Genomic DNA, 23130 nt, shown 5'->3' on the forward strand with positions numbered 1-23130 from the left:
GAATAATATGATAATATTTTATATTTTAAAACAATTAAGAAATGGCTATTGGTAATAAAATACACAAAGCAGAATAGGTGCAATACCAGGTCTCAGTTGTAAAACTGGACATAATTTACCAATAAACATGTACATGGTGATGTGTAATGTGAAAGAAAAACTACTAGTATATCAACAATGGTTTATTGGAGCAATAGAAATCTGTACAAAATACATTATATATACAGATAAACAAGTGGAAAAGAATCAAAGCTATAACTTAACAAAAGGTGTAAAACATCTAAAGGATTAGCACATGTTCAGTCTATTGTAGACCTGCTTTGAGATATCTCATATCTCTACTGATTTACAGTTTTTAGGCACTAATATCTCAATCAGTTCATTTATTGTCAACAAGGCACTGTTTTGGTTTTGTTTTTGGCTTCAATCTTCCACTGCTGCCACCATTCTCTCCACTGCAGCCCAGTCGATTTTGCTCAGCGTGCTGCCCGTGTTCTGGGAGAGGTTCTCCAGCCAATCCATCCCAGATCCACCGATGTGTGGAGCACCATCCTGCACGTGTTCAGAGAAATGATGTCTGAAAGAACATTTCTCTCTGACAGAGACGATACTACAGTACAGATATATGGTACGTACCAGGTTAAACTCCGGCTCCTCCTGGTCCACCAGACTGTTCACTTCAGAGATGGGCTCCAAACGTTTCACCTCGTCTCCGTACTCCGTCCTCTGAACTCCTCTTCCTCCGCTCCTCATCTGGTAGCTGTCATGACGTTCCTGACTTTGGCGTGTTGTCAACACGTGGGTCTTTGGTGAAGACGTCACTGGTAAAAAAAAACAAAAACAAAACATGAACAATTGTTCAGTGTTTTTTATGCGTCCACAGATCTGTTTCGTACCCGGTCTGTGAGGTTCGGTTCTCCTGCCGTGCTCCATGGTTAGAGTTTGTCCCAGGTTGGACTTCAGAACTCTTTTGTCACTGGCTGGTGTTCTGTAAATGCTGAAAAAAAAACAAAAAATTGTTAATTAATACAATTTAGTAAACCTAGCTAGACAAATAAAAATCTGAAAACTAAAACCAAAAATGTAAACTCACTTCTCTGTTGAAGTCGGTTTCATTTTGGAAATAATGTGATGCAGTCGATACAACATGCTCATAATATAAATAAATTGTTTTATATTTTTATATAATATTTTTTTTCCCACAGACCATACATTGATGAGTAAAATACTGGGCATCTCTGACAGAAGCATTACCAAAATGAAGCCGACTTCAGCAGAGACAACCAAGAAAAAACTGTGAATTTAAGCCATTCAGACATAGTCTTTGTCAATTACAGACTCTTCAAGATGAAGATTAGTTTTAATTAATTAAAGACAGCCATACACACAATAGGCTCTGGTGGGCCACATAAAATGATGTGGTGGGCTGCATTCGATCCACAGGCCTTGAGTTTGACATATGTGCTCTACACTGTTTTTTTTATTAATTTATTTAATTTCAATAACATATGACTATGTATTTCTTCCTTTACATATTTATTTTTTAGGGTCATTTTATTTAAATGTTTAAAATGAAACTGTGTGACAGTAAATATTTTTTTCTAATGCTACATTAATGTGATCAGAGCGTCAGGACATGTTACTCTACCTGTACGTGTTTTCCAAAGGCAGAGACAAAGTATCTGGTGGAGGAGTGGAGAAGCTGCCGACCAGAGAACAGGCTTCCAGCGCCCTCTGCTTGTGTTGCTTCAGTAGTGCAGCTCTATGAAAACCAACGTGAAATACCTGTCATACTGTGCCTGTGTACCGTGTACGTGATGAGAACAGCTACTCACATTTCTCTCTCTTTTTTTCCTCCCAAACCTGAGGCTCGAGGTCTGCCGGCGGACGGCTGCACAAAAGGCAGAGTTCAGTTTGAGTTCAGAAGAATCGAGAACAGAAGAAATATCAGTGGTACCGATCGTAACTCACTGCTTTTCCAGAGGGACAGAAAGGTTTTTTCTCCCTCTCTCTCAGACTCTCTCTGTGTTTCTGATACACGGCCAGTCTTTCCCTCTGCTTCCTCCTCATCCAGATCCTCAGTTCCCGCCGTTCGTCCTCGGTGCGGACATTCTTCTGTGACCTGTTATTTCTTTGACTCTGATGCAGTCTAAAAAAAAAAATCATCTTATGAATAATATACATATATACTGTATATTATTACATATATAATATAAATTATATTTAAGTGGGATAAATATATATATACATACATACATACATATATACATATACACATATATACATATATGTACATATATACATATATAGCACCCGTATCTCGATTGCATTTCGCCCTCTAAAAATAACTAAAAACCAATTCATTCATTCCAACCTTCCAGAAATATACTATTAATTAAATTAACAACCCATTTAAACATCAAAAACATATATTTATTGCAAATATAATGATAATATAAAATAATAATAATTAAGAAAACGTTTTATATTATTGTTTTAAAAATGGGTAAAATAACCTAGCGAGGGACAGTGAGTGTGACAGCGCCACACAATGAATTAATGAAATATATATATATTTTTTAAGTGTACCGTACCGTACCGTACCTGCTGTGGGTCTGTAAATTGGACCAGTCCAGGTCAGAGGGCGATAAATAACCTTCATCAACCAGCTTTTCTAACAGTTCTGCTGTGTCCGAGAGACCGCTCGGAGCCAGATGTTCATCCTCACTTCTACAGAGCAGAGTCACAGAATAAAGTTCTGGAAGACTGAACAGCTGCAACACTTGAATTCATACTATAATCTTACCCCAGAGATATTCCAGAAACTTCAGTCAGATAATCTCTTTCTGTAAAAAAAAAAACAAAAAACGACAAAACAAAACAGTGACAAAACAGTTAATAAAACGAGAACCAAAAATATTTTCATCTTCAAATAAAAATTTCTTTCCCTCTTATAAACACTGCTTGTTGGGTTAATTGACATTCAGAATAAAAGTCTTTGGAAAATTTCATCGTCCATGATGAACCTTATGTTTGACAACACCTCTCGGGACCCATATTTTAAAAGTCACAAACCTTCGCGACCCAAGTCAATTGACATTATTCGTAAACTTCTGGGAAACATGATGCGAGACGACCCAAAAAAAACCCTCTTGCGACCCACCTGAGGGTCACGACCCAGTCTTTGGAAAACATCGATTTAGAGTATGTAGTAGTATCAATTCTGTCTGGATTTCAGTTTAATCAAAACGTCCCTTCTTTATAGAATTTAGGGCCAAAAATCCTGGGTCAGGTCAAAGTCAAAAGGTCAAAGGTCAAACCAGCTTTACAGTGACATCTACTTTTATGTTCTTTATATTTATTTGTTTTGTTTTTTTTTTGGGTTTTTTTTTCCCACAACAGACTATGACGTTGAAGTCTAGGGGCCCCTGACCGGGGTTTGAGAACCCCTGCTATAAAAGACTTCCTGTCAAACAGAAAAGACTGGCCTTTTTTACTCTGTACATACCTTTGGTGGGGGGGCTGTGGAGGTGGGATGGCCCCGCTCTACAACTGTAGGGAGAAGAACATCGGAGAAACTGAGACTTCTCCTGAGGAGTTCGTGGGTCACCAAGGAGTCCAGGTTTGTTCCCCCGATTTTCCTTCTCGTCTTCTAACGTGTTGGACGGACGCATCAACGCTGTTACACACGGAAGGAAGTTTGGTTTTAAAGGTTCACTTTCAAAGGTTGGTATGAATCCAGAGGTTTTATTTCTGGAGGCAGACCTTCCTGTGGAACAGACAGTCGGACGTTTCTCTTCACATCAGGAGCCGTGACTGGACACAGGTTTTCGATGGTGTTCACCAGCTGGACAGAGAGACATGTGACTGGACAGAGTTTCAACAGTCGGATGGTTACTGTTACCACGGCACTGAGATATTGCATAGTTCTCTCTCTCTCTATGTGCACACACCCTACTATATATATATATATATGTTGCATATACATATATATGAATATATATGTATATACATATATATACACAAATATGTATATACATATACACATATACATATAAATATATACATATATACACATATATAGACATATACATATATACATATACATATATACATATATATACATATACTGTACATATACATATATACATATATAAATATATACATATACATATATACTCATACAGTATGTACATACATATATATATTTACATATATATACAGACATAACAAGCACAAAATAAATTTCGGGGTGAACTGCCATGACAGCACCACCTATTGGAGGAGGCAGCAACTTAAGAGGGTTAAAAGTATACCTTATATGTAGCTCCTCCCAGTTACAGCTCGGGTGAAGTCAGTGCTGGACTGGAGGTGACGGTTCATGTTTGAATCTTCACCTGAAAAAAAACAAAAAAAAAACCAAGTTGACAAAAATCAAAACTGGGGATGACCGATATTAAATTTTTGATCATATCCGATATGCTGTTATTGTCCAAACATTTAATTTCCGATTCTGATATCAACTGATACCGATATAGCGGGACAGTGGCATTCTGCATACAATCCCCTGATTATTAAAATAGATTAATAAAATTAGCTGCAATGCTGCCATCTAGTGACTTTCACTTCCATATACAGCCATTTTTCCCCCAAACTATTTTTAGGTCACATGTCGTTTGGCGAAACCCAGGCATTGGGTTATCGAGTTTTCATTATATAAACTGATAACGATTCTTACAGATAATACACAATTATGCTAATATCAGGCCGATATTATCGGACGTCCCTAATTCAAACCAATTTTAGCAACAAGACGTCTGATTTCTCTAAATATGACAATAAAAACACTGAGACCTCGGTGACTCGTGGTCAGAAGAGGAGTTTCTGCACCAGCCTCCGACTGTAGTGAACCAACACCACCACCAGGAGCAGCAGCAGGTGCAGCAGCGACAGCAGCCACAGCCTCAATCACAGGAGTTTCCAGGATGTGAACGTTAGCTGAAGCAGAAGCAGACGATTGGACGGAGGAGACGTGCTGTGTTTCTGGGCCGAGGCGTGACGGCAGATCCTGGTGCCGAGCTGCGTCCTCCAAATCCTCAATTCTTATCAAACGATAACAACGCGTGTCCTGAAAAAACAAAAAAAACAAAAGGAAGAAAGAGAGAACTGAATTATGTGCATTTTATGCATGTATTAAAGCAGGGGTTTCAAATACAAATCAGCTGAGCGCCCCCTGCTGGCTCCATCATTTAACTGGGGGCCACACCGGTGTTTGCTGTTCAATATAAAAACAAACTTTTTTTTGTCTTTTTTAAATCACTAGCTTGAGCATATTAGTACTAAAAATATAAATATTGATAAATGTTTTAATTACCTAAAAGGTAAAAAAATGTAATTATTATTGACATCTAGTGAAGAGCCAGATGTGGGGGTTTCACAGACAGGATGTGGCCCCCGAGCCAGGGGTTTGACACACACCTGTGACCTCTTCCTATAGAAGACATTTACTCCTCTAAAAAAATAGATATCGCAGCAGTGACAAAGATGAAGTTTGATAAAAAATAAATTTAAAAATCCAGGGAAGAGTGTCTCACCAGAAATGTCTCGTCTCCTTCTCGTGCGTCTTCAGTAACGTTTCCATCGCGGACCTTCAGGACTTCCTGTGTCGTTGGAGCTGAGAGAAGGAAAAAAACAGTTGAATGGTTGACCTACAGAAGTCTTCAGGGTTTGTGTTTTCTTTTTTTATTTAAAACAAACTTACCCTCAGGGCTGATGAAGGTCAGTGAGGTAGAAACACTTTTGTCCTGAAGTGTTGGGGGGCAACCTGAAAAAGGTCAAAGGTCTTAATTTTTTTTTTTTTTACCAAACTCTTCAAAATATTCAACAAATTAGCCATATGATAATTTATATACTAGGACACGTGTCAAACTGAAGGCCCGGGGGCCAAATGCGGCCCGCCATGCCATTTCTTGTGGCCCGGAGCTTAAAAATCATTCAGTAAAGTCCATGCAGCAGAGTTTCTTAACCTGAGAAATTAAACGTTTTTGTTTTATTACACAGCAATGAACAATATTTGAGTCACCTGAGTCTGTGTTGGTGAACGCGTCCTGACACTCAGTGGGAGTTTTACGTGTCGCAGCAAACGCGTGGAGCTCGGCTGACGTGGGCAGCGCTGCGTCCGACAAACTCTGACCAGAGAGTAAGTAGTCAAAGGAGCCTTCAGACGGAAAGACAAAAAAAAAGGTGAAATAAAGTGATTTATTGTCCTAGTGACACAGCACACAACAAACGTGACCTCGTGGTCAGTGGCACCTCGGTGTCTGGTGGATTCAAACCTGCAACCTTCCAGACTCAAGTCCGCTTCCTCAGACACCACCACTTCCACCTGGTGTATAATCCAGGCGTCACAGTGAACACTCACCCAGAGGAAATGCAAAGTTGATTCCCTGGACGACTTCCTGTGCAGCTGCAGACTCCACTTTCACACCGTTGACAGATTCTTCTTCTTTGACCTGAAAGGCATTAGAAACAAACAAGACGGGTTTGACATCAACAGCTGGAAGAAAAGAAATAATACTTAATAAAATAAAATTCACCTCCTCTGTGGGGATGATGGAGTCATTGGGTCTGAACGTGACCTCAGCTTTTTTCTCGCTCACCGCCTTCCCTTCTCTTCTCTTCTGCCTGTAAACATCACAAACAACCAGCTGTAATTAAAAGAAATATATGCATATATATGCTATGCTAACCACTATACCACCAACACAACATTCATATAGACATATATTGGAGATGTCTGACATTAACTTTTTGCAGATAAGCTCCGATTGCGATATAAAAATATACCGATATAGTCCTGGTAAGATTTACTATATACACATCTGTACAAACAACTGAGTTGCTGACACAAGCATTCCACATACAACCCCCGATTATTAAAATAGATTAATAAAATGAGCTTCAATGCTGCCATCTAGTGACTTTCATATACAGCCATTTTTCCCCAAAACTATTTTCTTGCCACACATCATTTAGTGAAACTAAAGCATTGTGTTATCGGGTTTTCATTATGGGAGGGAAAATATCAGGCCAATAATATCGGACATCCCTAATATATATACATATATATATATGTAAATATATATATATATACACACATATATATACACATATATACACATATATACATATACATATATGCACATATATATGTATATATATATATACACATATATTTATATATATACACATATATACACATATATACACATATATGTATATATATATATATATATATATACACATATATATGTATATATATATATATATAAACTCAAAAAATAACAGGTAATAAAACATGGCTGCCTTTTGCTGGAGTTAAAACCAGACGAAGCGGCAGCAGCTACGTCTGTGGCGGGTGCAGTCGGAGGAGGATCCACTTTGAGCAGCTGCATCTGAGCGTCTCCAGATTTCTGCCTGCTGGTCACCGAACTCCTCAACTGGTCCACGGACATGAGACGGGTCATGGGCATCGAAGATGAAGATGCAACAGGAAACATCTGTGGCCGAGGCAAATACATGCAGGTTATCGTAATATGTCACTTAGAGACGGACCTGATTTTAACAGAAGTGTTCTTTACATTTTGGAGTCCAGGATCTTTGAACGACAGTTTGATCAGCGGTGTTTCCTGCACCGGCGCCGGTACGACGGCAGGGGGTTTAAAAGAAAACAACACAGGGATTTTAGGGAAGGCGACGTCGTCGTGCGTCACGGACTGGAAGCGCAGCAGCTGGAGGCCCTGAGGTGGAGCAGCGGGTTTTTGAGCTGGAGGAAGCAACGTGAACTCCTGACCCCTGGACTTCTCTGAAGAGTGAAGTTGATGTTGAGGATTTCTGGAAACTGAATCAAACGGAAGATCAAAACTGAGCTGTCTCTTCAGAGCCGACGTCCAGGTCTTCCTCTTGTCTTCTTCTTCTCTCCTGGACGAGGTCTTGGACTCCTGAGACACGTTGGAGTTTTCTAAGAACAGCAGCTTGGGCTCTTGGACCGGAGGACATTTTGGAGCAATTTGTTGAGGCAACTGTGCACAGTGACGCTGATGTTTCTTGCCCAAGACTGAGTCAGCATTTTCATTTTGTACATGACTGCCGAAGGACTGTGGTCCAAGGGCCGGGGCGTCAGCCCGCCTGGTGTCAGTCGTGGTCAGGAGGCCCTGAGAGGAGGGAATCAACTTCCTGCTCAGTCCAAAGTGGATTTCTGGTGATTCAACGTGGACAGAGAGAGGACGCATTTCCTGAAGAAGAAGGTAAAAAAAATAAAAAAGATTAGAATAAAAAAAACATTAAAAAAACAAAGGAGAAAATAGGTCGTCAGAACAATACACGTGTCCAGTACCTGATGATGATCAGCTGCAGCTGTGGACGTGGGAGGTTCATGTCTCGTGATTTGACTTTGTGCTGTAAATGTCTGTGTGGGTTGGACATGTGAGGTGTTCGGCCGAGGGACAACGTTGATATTGGGTCCATGAAACGACGGCACGATGTTGGACTGAGTTAAAGAGTTCTGCTGAGCCAGCTGCAGGTTGGCAAACGAAGCCCCCAAAACCTCCATCATGTTCATGTAGTTGATATTCTGCAAAAACAGTTGGTCAGACGAGAAGATTAGACTGGATTATAGTAGATTAGACTAGATTGGACTATATTAGATTAGACTAGATTATAGTAGATTAGACTGGATTATATTACAGTATCTTTAATTAGATTAAACTGAACTAAAGAAAGAACTAAAAATTTAGATTTGACTAGATCAGATTATATTAGATTAGACTGGATTATAACCCTATCAGATTATATTAGATTAGATTGGATTATAACCCTAATATGACTATATTAAACAAAACTAGATTAGATTAAATGATACTGAACTAGTTTTGATAAGATTAGACTTTATTATATTACATAGGACCAGATCATATTATATTAGACTGGATATTATAATTTAGATTAGATTAGACTAGACTAGTTTAGTCTGATCAAGTCTACACAATACATTTAGATTAGATCATATCATATTATATTGGATTAGATCAGATTAGACTTCTGTCCTGCCTGTTCACAGTAAAAACATGTGAATGTAAATCATATTATTATTAAAAAAACATCAGACCCAGCGAGTGAAAAACATGGTTCTTTTACCTGGACCAGTCTGAAGAGGTCTTGACCCAGTTGCTGCCTCATGTTGCTGGACTGATTCAGTGGCTGACTGGGTGGAGCTGCTGCAGCCGGTGTGGAACTCCGAGGGTGAAGTTCTGGAGGATCTACAGGTGTCAGAGGAAACTCTGCTCCTACAGAGTCAGTGACCTGAGGCTGGGCAGCAGGGATAACCCGAGGACTGGGTTGAGGAGGAGGAGGAGGAGGAGGAGCAGGAGGTTGAAGATTTCTAGGAGGGGAGACAGATAAAATACAAATAAATGTAATGTTTTTCCTTTGCAGGGTCAAAGGGGGTCAAGACAATCCCAGAAGACAGTATACTGGTCCATTTCAGTGGCACGTACACGGACCAAAACTAAAAAAAAAAAACTTTAGGGCAGGTGTGGATCTACAGACCTATAATCAAGACGATGACTCCTGTTCTACACAGTTACATCTACTCAAAAAAAATAATAATACTGAAAACTCACAAAGAGTCGGTGATGGACGGCTGCTGTTTGTCCGACGCGTCCAGATCTGCAACTTTTAAACTCTGCAGACGACAGAACGGCCGTTATTGGTGTTGTGAAGTCACAGTTTACATTTCTTCACACAGACACAGAAACGATAATATATTCACCTCATCTGGAGCACAGATGTTTTCAGAGTTGTTTTGGTTCAAATCAGGAGAGGACACGTCCAAACGTCCTCGGGCGTCGGCGCTTTCCTCTACAAACGACAAACACATCGTCAACATGTCAAAGTGTCAACGACCGGAGTCACAGCAACAGTTTCCGAGACCAACCTTCTTCTCCAGCCGTGACCTCTTCCAGGTCGCTCTGAGACGGTGGTGGTTGTGGTGAACGTCTCCGATGGATCCGGACGTGGAGAGGAACCCTGTGATGTTCCTGTTCCTGTTCCTCCGTCTCATCGGTGCTGGAACCGCTGCAGATGAGCAGAGGAGTGAATTATCACAGCGTCAAAACAACACAACACAGAGTGTTCCAAACAAACACTTGGAGTTTTCACTGACTGATCTGATTGGTTAGAGCTCAGCGACTCACCTGGAGAGTTTTAACTGCTGTAGGTGGCGCTCCGGAGCAGTGACGGGCGTGTGGGTGGATCCGGGGTAGCCCGTGTCGACGCTGCTTTCTTGGTCTAACTTCCTGTCCACCTCAGTGAGCAGCACAGACGGAACATGGGCGTGACTGCCCCCTCCAGGCACAACTGAGTATCTCCACTGCAGCAAGCTGAGGGCGGTCAGAATGGCAGGCGCCGACGCTTTGACACGAATCACTATTCCTTCATTCTCTGGACCTCCTCCTCCTCCTCCTCCTCCTCCTTTCCCTTTGTTCCCATGTTGTCCCAGCAGAACTCTCCTGTCAGCCCAGCGGACCATCCACTCCAACAGTCGGCCCAGGGCTGGAAACTCAGCTTCTAACCTGGGGTCCAGACACTGCTGCAGCTCCACCACAGCTTCCGGTGAAGTCGATGAACCCAAACCTAAGCCTTCTGGGTGTCGGCTAATCGGAAAAGCACTGGTATCGAAGCTTACGTGACCAGCGCTCGTGTTCTGGACTGACGACAGACTGTTCTGCCTCCTGAGTCCAAACAGACCCTCCTGTCTGGAGTTCTTCTGACCAGGAACAGAGCTGAGAGACAAACTCCTGGAGATCCTGGGATTCTGGGTTTTATTCCAAATGGAAGGAGTCGACGGTTCAGCTGAGGTAACCGGCCTGTAGCAGTGACCGGCCCTGAACACCGGGGGGTGACTGCTCCACTGTCTCCTCCCTGTGAGCTGCACGTCTCTTTGACGGCGGTGCACGGTGGTGAGCACGTCAAAGGTGAGCGAATGCAACTCCCGCTCCTTCAGCTTGGAGGAGAAGCTCTTCAACAAAGGGAGTTCGGAGGCTCCGTCCGCTCCGTCCGCACCGTCCTTCTCCAGTTCGTAGCTGAGGAAGAGCTCCAGGAAGTTCAGATACTCTTCATCCTCCAACTCGAACTCCCAGCTGCCGACCGCAGGCAGGGACGTCTCCTTGTTCTCCTCCGTGTCCGGTCGATGACCGTCTTTCTGAGCAGAACTTTGCATTCCATCAGGCTGCTGTTTGTGTTTGATATTACGGTTGTTTTTCTCACTAAAAAAAAAACACAAAGCAGAAAAATAAGCATCAGCAAAGACGTCCACGACTCGGTGAGGAGGTTCAGTTCCACGCCGTCTCACCTGCTCGAGGGTCGGCCCTGCTGATCAGGAGAGACGCCTTCAGATGTGTTCTCAGCATCACTGCACACGGGAGGAAACCCACAGTCGTTCAAAGTGCTGGTGCTCAGGCTGGTTCCCAGTGAGAGTTGCCCCAACATGGCCGCCGACCCTCTCTCCCCTCCCCTCCGTTCTTCTTCTTCATCTTCTTTCTCCCACAGGTGGAGCTGCGGAGGAGCCAGGTGCCTCCGCAGACGCCCCAGATGTTTTCTCCTCTGTCTGTACTCGTCCTGAACCAGAACCATCATGGACTCGTTTTCCCCGTTCGCTCCTTCTGAGGACAGGAAACAGAGAGAGAATCATGGACTGAAGAATCTGAAGGGATTTTGTACAATCACCAATGATAAAAAAAACATTGGTGATAATTTAAAAAAAAAAGTTTATTTTTTACACTTTATACAATAAACACAAAGACAAAAAAATATTTAAAAAAAATTTAAAAACGACTGGGAGTATTCAGTTCGCTGATAACAATGTAATGAATAATACGTTATTTTAGGTCATTTCTCATAAACAAAAGGTGATGTTTGGTCTACGTTGATCAGAAGGATTTCTGTGTTTATACTTCAAAAAATTCTAGACTAAAAACTGCAGTGTTAAAGAGTAAAAAGTGTATTGTGGGAAGGACAGTTCACAGATAACCAACATGAAGTACCAGGGTTCGTAACAGGGTTCGTACCGGGGTTCGTACCCAGGACTGTGCTGTGCCTCAGTCTCTGTGTGAGTGAGTTGTACTTCTCCCTCAGTGAGACTCTGACAGACTCTCCCTCCTCTGGAAAACATCGAACCAACGTCTCTGCCACCTGCGAAGAAGAAACCGACCGACTCCGTTTCATTGATCTGCTAATCTATTAATCATGATGTATGTTTTTTTTTAAATTGGTAAACGTACCAGAGACACCGGAGGCAGTTCAGCCACGAGGCTGAGCAGAACGTCCTGGAGAATTTCTTCAGCGTCAAGGAAGCGAGCGAAGGGCAGAAAACGACAGGCCCAGCGGAGAGCTTCAGCGCAGCAGGACGTCACCTCGGAGTCACCGGGGTTCTGGAGAAGAAAAACACGTGTGTGTGTGTTTGTTAACACGACTCTAAAAATATGACCTCTCCTCCATGACCTTCACCGACCTGCTCGTCTCTTCTTACCTGCCTGGCCGCCTGGTACTTCCTGCAGGTGAGGGAGAGTTGGTCGCGGACATGGAGCATCCAACACAGAGCGCACAGTTCTCTGAAACAGACTAGAGACAGAGAAACCGTTACACTGAAGTCGTTACTGCGTGTTACACCTGTGTATTTACTCCAATCTTACTGATAGTTCTGACAACATCAGGGTCCAGACGACTGTCTTTGTTCGGCCGCCATCTGAAGAACCCATGTCGGGCGACAAACTTCATCAGACCCTCGTGAAAAGGCTCCTCCTCCTCAGCTGCCCCTGGATACGAATATTTCTTCCTTATCTGGAAACAAGATTAGTGTGTGGATAAACATGAGGTTTACTGTGTTCTCCAGGTCATGACACAGAACCGGGTTTTCTTCACAGCTAACCCAGGATTAGGGATGGGTATCGCTGAGTACCTGGCGATACGATACTAACACGATATCTGTGTCAGAATGTTCAGAATTTAATGACTGCACTGAAACCATTTCAATGTCTGCGGCAAAGTTTTCAAGCAATCGCAACCGTAGTATCGTAATACAACTTTGGTCCCAGCACATAATGCGCGACTTGAAATGCCGGCTAACTTAGCCTGGTTATGATTTCTGCACTCCCACGCCATTTTTTGCGTAGTGGACTCTGGCGCCATCACGTGGAAGCTTTAGAAATCGCACCAGTTTTTAATAATAGAATCTGTTCAGAACGAGTGTATGTTTTATTGTTTAAACATCGACATTTGCTGCGAGCATATCGATAACGTACCGCGAGACGAAGTATCATGATATACTGTATGGAAGTATCGATATTTCGGTACAACCCTAATTTCACAATAAAACATATTTTATTTTTTTTTAATTCTTGATCACCTCCTGCAGTACTCTCACAAACCCACTAGAGGGCGAACAATCCCTGTGAAGACCCATGTGTTACAGAGTAATATTCTATTAAACCTAGTAAAAAAAACCACCACCCAGGTACCGTACCTTGAACAGCACGTGTCTGGCCCGCCGCAGGTGAGTGATGTACCACTGAGCAGCAGGGCGGCAACAGCGAGCAGACCTCAGCAACAACAGTAACTTTTGTAGAACACCGGACACCTTGTGTCGGGCTGCGACCTCAGCCAAGTGCCCTGGTGTCCCCACCGGGTCCTGACATCACACACACATATATAAGAATATATTTATTTTTATATTTTTAATATAAAATGTTTTGTTTGTTTCAGATTCAGATGAAAACTTTGGTAAAAGTTGATCTTCTTCAGTTCAAATACCTGTGTATTGGGCGAAGGCTGAGGGCAATACAGAGGTGGGGAGGGCAGATAGAGACCACTGGGCACCAACAACGGAAGGCAACAACTCAAGTCTTTGGCCGTGTCCAACAAAGACGAGAGCGGGGAAGTAATGACATCCACCGCCGCCATGACGGACGCCTTCAGGATCTCCTGAACGCAAACCAGCAACAGATCCCAGTCCAGTCCGTCTAAAGGATCTGAAGAAAAGCAGCCAAAAAAAAAAAAGAGAGGATGAGAATGAATTTATGTGTCATGGTCGTGGTCCATTTGTGATGTCACACACCCGAGAGGCTCTTCTCATCGTCCTCGTCTCTTTGGTCTCTGGCGTCCAGTTTATTTCCCAGCAGACGCCGTAACTGAGCCTGAAACATGTGCTTGACTCTCAGAGCTTTAGGGAGGTGAAGATCTCTGCTCCTCAGCCTGTCAGGGAGAAGGTGTTAGTGAATCAGACCGGGTGAGAGACGAGATAAAAAAAAAAAAAAGATTTTCTTTTCACCGACTTAGAGAAGTCCAAGTGGCTCCTGCTGCAGCTGGAGAAAGCCAGACTCAGAGAAACAGCGGTTTTCCAGTCTCCGAGATGGGAGGCCAACCACACGGCCTCAGGCAGCAGACCTCCCAGCAGGAGCAGGTCCAGGGCGTAGTCCACCGTCCACACCTCTGACAGGTGATGTCGGCGAACGGCCGAGGCCACTTCCTGCTGGTGCAGTGGCACCAAACGACCAATAGTTGGAGCTAAAAAACATTGAACATTTAATTTTTTCCCAGACTGTAATTCACATCAACGACAAAATATCTTCACAGGCAATTCAGTAAAACTGTTTGCTCTAAAATATTTTTTTAAAGTTTTTTTTAAAGCTCTAAAAATGAGAAAAAAGAAGTATTTTATTTTTTATAACCATTTATCCTGAACCGTATAATACGTAAAGTAGCATAATCAAGGATTTTCAAGACCTTGAAGTTTGCTCCTGTTATCAAGCTGCTTAGCTCCTCAGGCTAGCTTTTAGCTAGCTAGTGCATGTTTGTTAATTTTCTTTTGTAATAAATAAATGTAATAATTATTGAATAGTGACTAAAAGTAAGAAAACGCATTCTAAAGCTTGATGATTCCCAACATTTCCCTCCTGGCATGGAAAAGTTTGGGAACCCCCAAAAATTTATCATTTGTTCTGTTATCTGTAGGTCTTGTCTGGTCCGCAAGTGGCCCGCGCACCGCTATTTGGAGACTACATTGTCGTTTTCTTATTAGAAGGAATATCAAATACCTTCACACGACATACAGAATGAACTCAAAAGTTGCTGCCCAAACGTTTGAAACTCCTCCTATAACGTCGTTGCGATTATGTATTTTTACCGTGAGGTAAATGTAGCGGAGGCAGAACAGCAACATGGTGAGGTGGGAGGATGTGGAGCGCCTGGTTGGAGAAGTAGGAGGCCATGAATCTCCCCAGACTCTGGACCACAGCACAGGCTGCTTCACAGTGAAGGTCTGACGGGAGCCAAGAACAAGGAGAGGAATCTGGAAAAAAACCAAAGACCAATCACAGAGTTGTTCTACGTCAACATCACGTCTGAATAAATGTTGCTGAAATCATCAGAGCTGACCTGCCATGTGGACGTTGTCCTTCACGTGTCCACACCTGTGCAGTAAGAGCGCAGCCATGTGGTCGCCCAACTCCTGGGCCTCTCTCAGACGGTACTGAGACAGAAAGCTGTAGAGCAGAGCCAGACAAGCCCTGGTCTCCTGGAAGACCCTTCGACCACAGACTGATCACAGATAAAAAAAGACAGACGTTTTAACATCGTCGTCGTCTGGACGTGTGGTTTATTTTAATGACAAAAACTCATCAACTCACGTTTGTTACTCTTGTCACAAAGTTGTGATTTCCAAACATCGGCACTCTGCTGATACAGTCCACAGAGGTAAAGATGTTCACCTGGAATAAGACGATAAAAAATAAAAATTCTTGAAATTTAAAAGGAAGAAATGCAAAATAATAAATCTCAAATTCTCACAATTAGGGTTTTTTTTATTTTCCTTGGAACGTTTGGAAACTTTCTTTGTACAGAATAAACGTAAAAGTACAGGGGGTCCTCATAAAGCCACACCACATAAAGCACCACTAGGAGGCAATGTGATCATGCGCTCCGTTCGCCATCATCTTCACATGTGAAATTTCATATAACGTCAAACATCGGAGTGATGGTACAAGACATCGTTACTAAATATTGGGGCGATTTAAAACACCATAAACCAAGGACGCTGTAAACCGAGGACGCTGTAAACTGAGGACGCTGTAAACCGAGGACGCTGTAAACCGAGGACCCCGTGTACTGTTGTGTACTTTTCTCCATCATCACCTCCATCTCTTTCTCACCAGTGTAGCTCAACAGAGCTGGTTCTTCTTCCAGTCTTTCTCCAGTGGTCTGCAGAGCTGTCTGTATCTGAGACATGATGAAGACACACTGTCGCTGCTCCTCCTCCCAGCCGTCGTAGCCGTCAAATACACTGAGTTTTTCCAGGTACTGCCGCGTGACGTCGTACACCCGCTGCCACACTGCAAACAACCTGAACACAAACATCGAACGGGAAATTCACGAAAATAATCTACAAACCTTCACGTCTGTGTAGGTGAAAAAAAAAAAAAAGAATTATCTCCACCTGCTGGATGGTCTCTGAGGGACAGGCTGAGCCTCACACAAAGAAACAACTTCCTTTTCCTTCTCCTCCTGCAGCAGAGGAATGTGGTGAACATCCGAAGGCTGACAGAGAGGTCTCTGATCTTCTGAGGACCACACGTGTCTTTGCTGCAGACCGTAGGCTTTGTCCAGTTCACAGGAGACCAGCTGTAAAACCTGCAGCGTCCTGGACAGACTCTGAGCTGACGGCTGGTACTGACCAGACCGGTAGGACTCGTTGTAAGGCGTCAGCAGCAGCGTCACCAGCCTGTCGGTGAACTCCACCACCAGGCCCAGGCAGCAGGGACCGTCGCGGCGAGTCTTGTCCCAGGGAAGGAACGACAAGAGGGCTCTGACCTGACGAAGAACGTGAGAAGACGCTGCGACTTTGGCCGCGACTTTGGCCGCTCTCCCCGCGCTGACCATATAGCTCGGGATTAAGTGCACCAGAGCGGCAACGCGTACCAGGCAGAGGAGCGTGTGTTTGACCAGAGCAGCTCTGTTTTCCACTGCCCCCCCCAGAGACACACTGACGGCCCAGACCGTCAGCAACCGGCTCTGGATCTTTCCAACGTCACGGTGAAAAGGATGGATTTTACCCTCTTCTTCGACGGAGTCGTCAGTCCAAGTCGCAGGTCCAGCAGCCGTGTTCGTGTCCTGGGCATGGAGCGTGTCGAACATGGAGGCAAACTCCAAGCGGCCGCCCTCCTCCACATGAGAACCAGCAGGAGGGCCATCGAAATCAGAGTCGTCCTCGAGGAAAGACTGTGACACGGCACAAAAAACACAAGAAATGTGAAACATCCCAACTCAGAGTAAACCAGCGGTGTCAAACATACGGCCCGTGGACCAAAATCGGCCCACGAAAGCGAGTGTTTCCCAAAATTTTTTTCTGGGCCCCCATGTTTTAAAAGTCACAAACCTTCGCGACCCAAGTCAATAGACATTATTCGTAAATCACAGAATATCGCGACCCAGTCTTTAGGAAACAATTTGCAAGACGGTTCATTTTGGGCGACCCAGTCTTTAGGAAACAATGTGCAAGACGGTTCATTTTGTTTCCACTTGATGAATTTTAAAAACAAAAAAATTCCACAACCGCTTCATATCTGTGAAGTTTTTCAAATGATGTTTCAATGAATATGAATATTTATCTGATATAATGAAAACAAAGGGGAAAAACATGGACTTATTGTTATTTAGAGGTAATTATGTTATAATTGTCCTGGTCCGACATCTAATCTGCATGTGGCCCATATGGGTTTGACACCCCTGGTGTAAACAAATAAATAACCGTCCAGTAACAGAGAGACTAAAGTCATGACTCACTTGCACTTTTTCGAGAAGCCCCGTGGTTCCCCCCGACGCCCCCAGGTCCTGCAGAAAGAGTGGTAAAGTGCACACATCTGTGCCTGCTGAGATGGTGCTGTTACTGGGGCGTGATGTGGAGTTCAGTGCCTCGAGGCTGCTCTCAAGGTTAAGACAAGACACAGAGTCCAACCAGGATCTGACCTGAACCTGAAAATGAGTGAGACATTGGAGGAACGGACACATAAATAAAAAAAAAATTAAAAAAATAGAAACCAGCATCGAACTCCTCCTCTGAATTCTCTCAGTGTCTGTTTTTTCACTACCTGAGATTTACAAAGTTTCTCGCTCAGTTTCTCCAGATCTGCGGTCGTGTCCTTCAGCAGCATTTTCAACAACGTGACGGGCGAAGGTCTGTGAAGGACACGCATGACCGTGGCCATGTAGCCGTCGGACACGATGAGATACAACAGGCGCGGATGCCAGGTCACGGAGTATCGCTGCCTCATGACGTCTCGCACGGACAAGCTGGAGCTGGAGAGAGAGGCGTCGACTTTTCCTGCAGAAAACGGGGGTCTGTGCGGGGGGGGACAGTTTGACTGTAGTCATCCTTCACCCATGTTGTGACTAATATAACGAAGTGAAAAACTCATTATAAAACTGAAAAATAAATTTCAGTGTATTCGGGATTTTTTATCTTTTTTTTTCAATAGTTTGGCCCACCCTGCCACTCATATTTCAACAACTTTTGGATCCAAAATATGTCCGATACCAACTATGTCCACAAGAGGGCAGTGACTACACTCATCACCACTGAAAATTTACAACAAGTCAACCACAAATACCTCCTTAGAAAAGACATATAAAATGTGACCACATTTTTTTGGGGAAAATAATAAAGTGTGTAGAGTCAAAAATACACTCGTAGAAGAGATGACAACAACAACAACAAAAAAATTAAGAAAAAAAACAGGTGTTTAATGTTTACCGGTAGGTGACGAGAGGATGCAGGGGCAGGAACTGGGCCGGTCCAAAGTCCACACTGCAGCCTGAACTGGTTAACGTGATGAGACGTCCGAGACGAGCCAACATCAGCAGAGAACCTCTCTTGAGAACGCAGGCCAAAAACAGGCTGTTGGTAGACCAGCTGACGCTGCTCACCCAGTAAGACCTGGACCAGAGGAGGAGTACAGTTTAACAACAACTTCAAAGTACTATTATCACTGATGGTTTTGAGCAGATATTTAGCTGATGCTGATATTTATTGATATCATCGCTGTATTTTTTTTTTATTCAGACCTTATACATTTACACCTTTTTTATATAATTGTAGCGTTTTAACTGGGTGTGTTCTTTAAAGGCAGAGGTTTCCAAGGTGGGGGGCGGGATCCCCTTAGTGGGTGACCAGTAAAGTGGGATGAAGCGATATTGGGAAATATCAAAATTTCAGTTTTAATATTTCCTTTAATTGTAAAAGTAACATCATTAAAACAAAGCCATTTAATTCCAGACAAAATGCCAAGGAAATGACAAAAATAATAAAAAACTGAGAAGTAGTTAATACGAGAAGGAGAAATTAGTCAGGACTACATTAGAGCAAAATGGTTCTAAATTAGTTTGAGAATCTTCAAATTTAGAATAAGATCATTATTGAAAAATAGTTTGTGCAAAACAATGGTAAATATGGGCTTGAAAATATGTAAAGCAAGATGAAAAAGGTCACATGAAAATAGTTCAAAGTGCTCAACACATCTGTAATAATAAAAATAATAATAATAATACTTCATGTTGCACCTGATATATTTGGAGGGAACCTCCTTCGCCTTGACTCCACATCCTCCAAGGCTACTTGACACTGAGACAAAATTCTGTGTGCTGACGTACAGGACCTGCGTGGCCTGGTTCAAATAGAGAAGTCAAAAAAGTCACATTTCTGCAGAAGAATTGGAAGTATTGTTAAAAAAAATAAAAAATAAAAATCATACGGACCTTTGGCTGTTTCTGGTTGAGAATAATGGCTAAGAGTTGGCCGTCAGGAGAGAAGGCTGGAACCAGTGCTCCTCTGGACTTGACCGGCCGACAGGGTGGGTTGAGGTCAGACAGGGGGAATGTTTTGGTGGCCCACTGAGCGCTGTAGCCCACAGAACTGTGAAAAACAAATTGTTTTAACTTTATTTATGTTCAGTCCAGTGCAAAATAACCAGAGTTGTTCACTCACCCCACTCTCATGTGACGCTCCTCCCACTGAACCCTCAGACAGGAGAGAATCAGCTTCTGCCCTGATACGAAAACAAGTGCTAACAAACAGACATCACCTAAAGCCTGGAAGAGAATTAAAAAAAAATTAAAATGAATAATTTTAAAACATTTTACACATTTATAAACTGTTTTTGAGTACAGACCTCAGTCTTTACAAAAACCGTATGTCTGGAGGCTTCTTTATCGTGTAGAGAGGGGAGAATGGTGCCCTCTGCAGGTTCTATGCGTGCCCAGCATCCTTTAACGGTACCGTCACGTAGTCCCGTTAGATCTCTGACATCCACACACTCCCACAGGAACACTTGTCCTGTTGAAGCTACCAGTAGCAGACGTGTAGCATCACCTGAGACCTGGACCGACAAACGGCCGGTGTTCCCTGCAAAAAAAAAACAAAAAAAAAAAAACACACACACAAACAGAAATGAATGATTTTTTTACTTTTCGCTAGATTTGAGCAGGTAATTAAGTTTATGTTAAATTTATATATTTATAAATTTATATTATAAGCCCAGAGGAAACAAAGATCCATAACAGCGCCTCCTGTGGTAGCCTGTGAAAGTGCTGGTTTTAGTTCAGCCTGGTTTGTTTTGATTTCTGGATTCACTCCCTCTCTTTCATAATAGCATCTGGCGCCACCGTGTGGAGGCCTGAAGAATTGCAGCAGGTTTTGTGAGAATCTGTTTATAACGAGCGTATGTTTATTGTTTAAACATTAACATTTCCTGCGAGTACTGCGAGACGAAATATCGCGATATATCGTGGTGTCAATATCCTTTTTTATGAAATACTAATAGGGCAGAAGTAGCAACATTGTAGAGGGAAATTAAACCAATTATGTGAATAACATTTCAATAGACCGCAACTGCAAACAAACCTTGGGATGAAGCAATAACGTCAACGACTTCGGGAACTGCACCAACAGTCTTCAACAGGTCTCTGTCCTTGTTCCACAGGAAGAGTTCTCCCGCCACCAGAACGCCACAAAGCCACGTACCTGTAAAAGTAGACGTGTATCCTTGACAAACTTCAACATGTAAAAGAAAAGTCTGGATTTTATAAAACGTACCACAGTGGGATGAAGCCATGGTCAGAACGTTGTTGAGCAGCGGGTGGAGTTTAGGCGTCCTCTTCTTCGTCCGTCCAGAGACCATGTTGATCTCACTGATGCGTTTGTCATCTAACAGGAACACAGACTCCTTCTCCTGAGGAGACGACATACATGATAATACCATCAATCTGCCTGTTATTATTGATGTTGACAAATGTTGACACTTCCCGTCTAACGCTGTTATAGTACAGTATAATAACATGTAATTTAGCTGCATCAAGCTGCTAGCATAACAAGTCATGTCTGGATTATTCAAAAGGTGAAGAATATCAGTTGTAATTTTTTGTTTTGAAATAAAATCCACATTCATTCATTCTCCTTCATTTATTTTAAATAAAGTTTAAAGTTAATGATCAGGTTTTATACGTTTTGATTCATAATTAACCTTTTAGAAAGTCTTTAAAAACAGAAGACATCGTTTATTATGAATCAAAAATAACCTCGGTTAACATCAGAGTGTGTGTTTAATCCACTGCTTTTCTCCTTACCTGACCCAGCCAGCAGAACCGCGGCCACGGTTTCTTCCTCTTGATACTGGACGACAAGACAACCTCCAGTTGTAGCTCCATGGTTTGAGGACAGCATCAGCTCCTGGCTGTATGTGATAAATCCAGCGACACAACGAACCGTTTCAGTACGTTAACGTGTTAAACCGTCTACTTAGATACAGAGTCGACATTTGCGACCCTTTGCGCCATGTTGTGATTGTTTTTGTTGCTGCTACAACACCGTTGACTGTCACATTAGCAACCTAGCTAGTCGTTTTCTGCGAAGAAAAGGAATATTCCCGAAGCTTTCGTCGTTTGTAATTGGTGAATATTATAATTATATTCAAACGTTACGCTCAGGTGGACAATAAAAGCCTAACATACCGTAGATAATGTCTGTTTGACTAAAGCTACGAGGAAAATTGTTCGAAACTCCCTCCGCTCCCGTAGCCAAAATGATTTCCCATGATCCTCTTCGGGCAAGCTATGCTTGGTTGCCGTAGGAACGCAGACCAAATGCGAGGTAGGACGCTACAAACGAGCGATTTGTCTATTTATGTTGCTACAAATAAAATCAGGAATGATTTTCTAAAAAATAAATATTACATACATTGTCGAACACCAGACTGAATGTTTTGACGTAAGAAAGAAGCATCGGTTGGTGTACAACAACAACAACAACAATAATAAAAAACATAAATATGATTATTATTATTATTATTTATAATAATAATTTATTACAACTTGTTTGAACCAATGACACCTGGTGGTTGAACTTGATGAGCATCAAAATTATTTGTATAATATTTTAATGGCATAAAGTATAGCAGACAATTATAGGAGACAATTATCCCTAATAGGAATATTTGTCTTTTTATTAGCTCATTAAAATAACTAATTAAGTTTGAGAGCCAGTACCTTAGACTGAACGGATGACCTGCCGACCTGGAGCGTCTCCTCTAAATGGGACACAGTTCCGTGAAAACTTTGAGAAATGTATGGTGTATGTGTTGAAATAATATTATTTAAATTAAATCATTAAGATAATTATTAATAAAATAAAATAATAAATAATTTTAAAAAATTTTTAAGTTTTTTTTAGACATTTTTTTTAGTCGGAACAAAACTTGGCCACCAGATGGCAACATGTTATAACCCAAGTTGAACACGTTCCTCCTGTTCGAGCTGAAATGTGTCGGCAGCATTGTAAAGGCTGGGCTACAGCTGTTGTTGACATATTTCTTTCTTAGAGTTCAGGATATATCCTGACGTTTGTGTGCAGGAATTCGTCTCTTTTACTGGTCACATACTCAGGGTAGTGTTGAACCATAAGCCACGCTGCGTTTTATTGGCTTTTTTCTGAGAATTATTATGCCCCGCCCCCCCCGCCCCCCCCGCGCCCCC

General features: G+C 42.5%; 1 protein-coding gene across 1 annotated transcript; it reads right to left on the reverse strand.

Annotated features, from left to right (window-relative positions):
* Window positions 1–169: 169 nt before the first annotated feature.
* cplane1 (ciliogenesis and planar polarity effector 1) lies at window positions 170–22236 on the reverse strand. The gene is made up of 49 exons (XM_025062055.1): window positions 21727–22236; window positions 21197–21332; window positions 21005–21124; window positions 20274–20506; window positions 20090–20193; window positions 19861–20017; window positions 19666–19769; window positions 18860–19042; window positions 18198–18447; window positions 17893–18081; window positions 16547–17328; window positions 16263–16453; window positions 15741–15821; window positions 15490–15651; window positions 15239–15403; window positions 14388–14619; window positions 14171–14307; window positions 13867–14084; window positions 13580–13744; window positions 12750–12897; window positions 12587–12678; window positions 12339–12488; window positions 12102–12249; window positions 11411–11720; window positions 10254–11324; window positions 9995–10134; window positions 9830–9918; window positions 9681–9742; window positions 9196–9439; window positions 8396–8632; window positions 7641–8294; window positions 7366–7559; window positions 6597–6684; window positions 6422–6512; window positions 6083–6217; window positions 5762–5824; window positions 5595–5674; window positions 4855–5128; window positions 4329–4397; window positions 3766–3954; window positions 3509–3679; window positions 2807–2846; window positions 2605–2730; window positions 1972–2149; window positions 1836–1891; window positions 1649–1762; window positions 897–997; window positions 637–821; window positions 170–552 (listed from the first exon to the last, which is right to left on the reverse strand). Exons 1-49 carry the CDS (start codon window positions 21805–21807, stop codon window positions 424–426), a joined length of 9318 nt encoding a protein of 3105 aa, XP_024917823.1. The 5' UTR covers window positions 21808–22236; the 3' UTR covers window positions 170–423.
* Between the last annotated feature and the right edge of the window lie 894 nt (window positions 22237–23130).

This window comes from Cynoglossus semilaevis, chromosome 14 (assembly GCF_000523025.1).
Source record: "Cynoglossus semilaevis isolate Cse_v1.0 chromosome 14, Cse_v1.0, whole genome shotgun sequence".
Lineage (NCBI taxonomy): Eukaryota > Metazoa > Chordata > Actinopteri > Pleuronectiformes > Cynoglossidae > Cynoglossus > Cynoglossus semilaevis.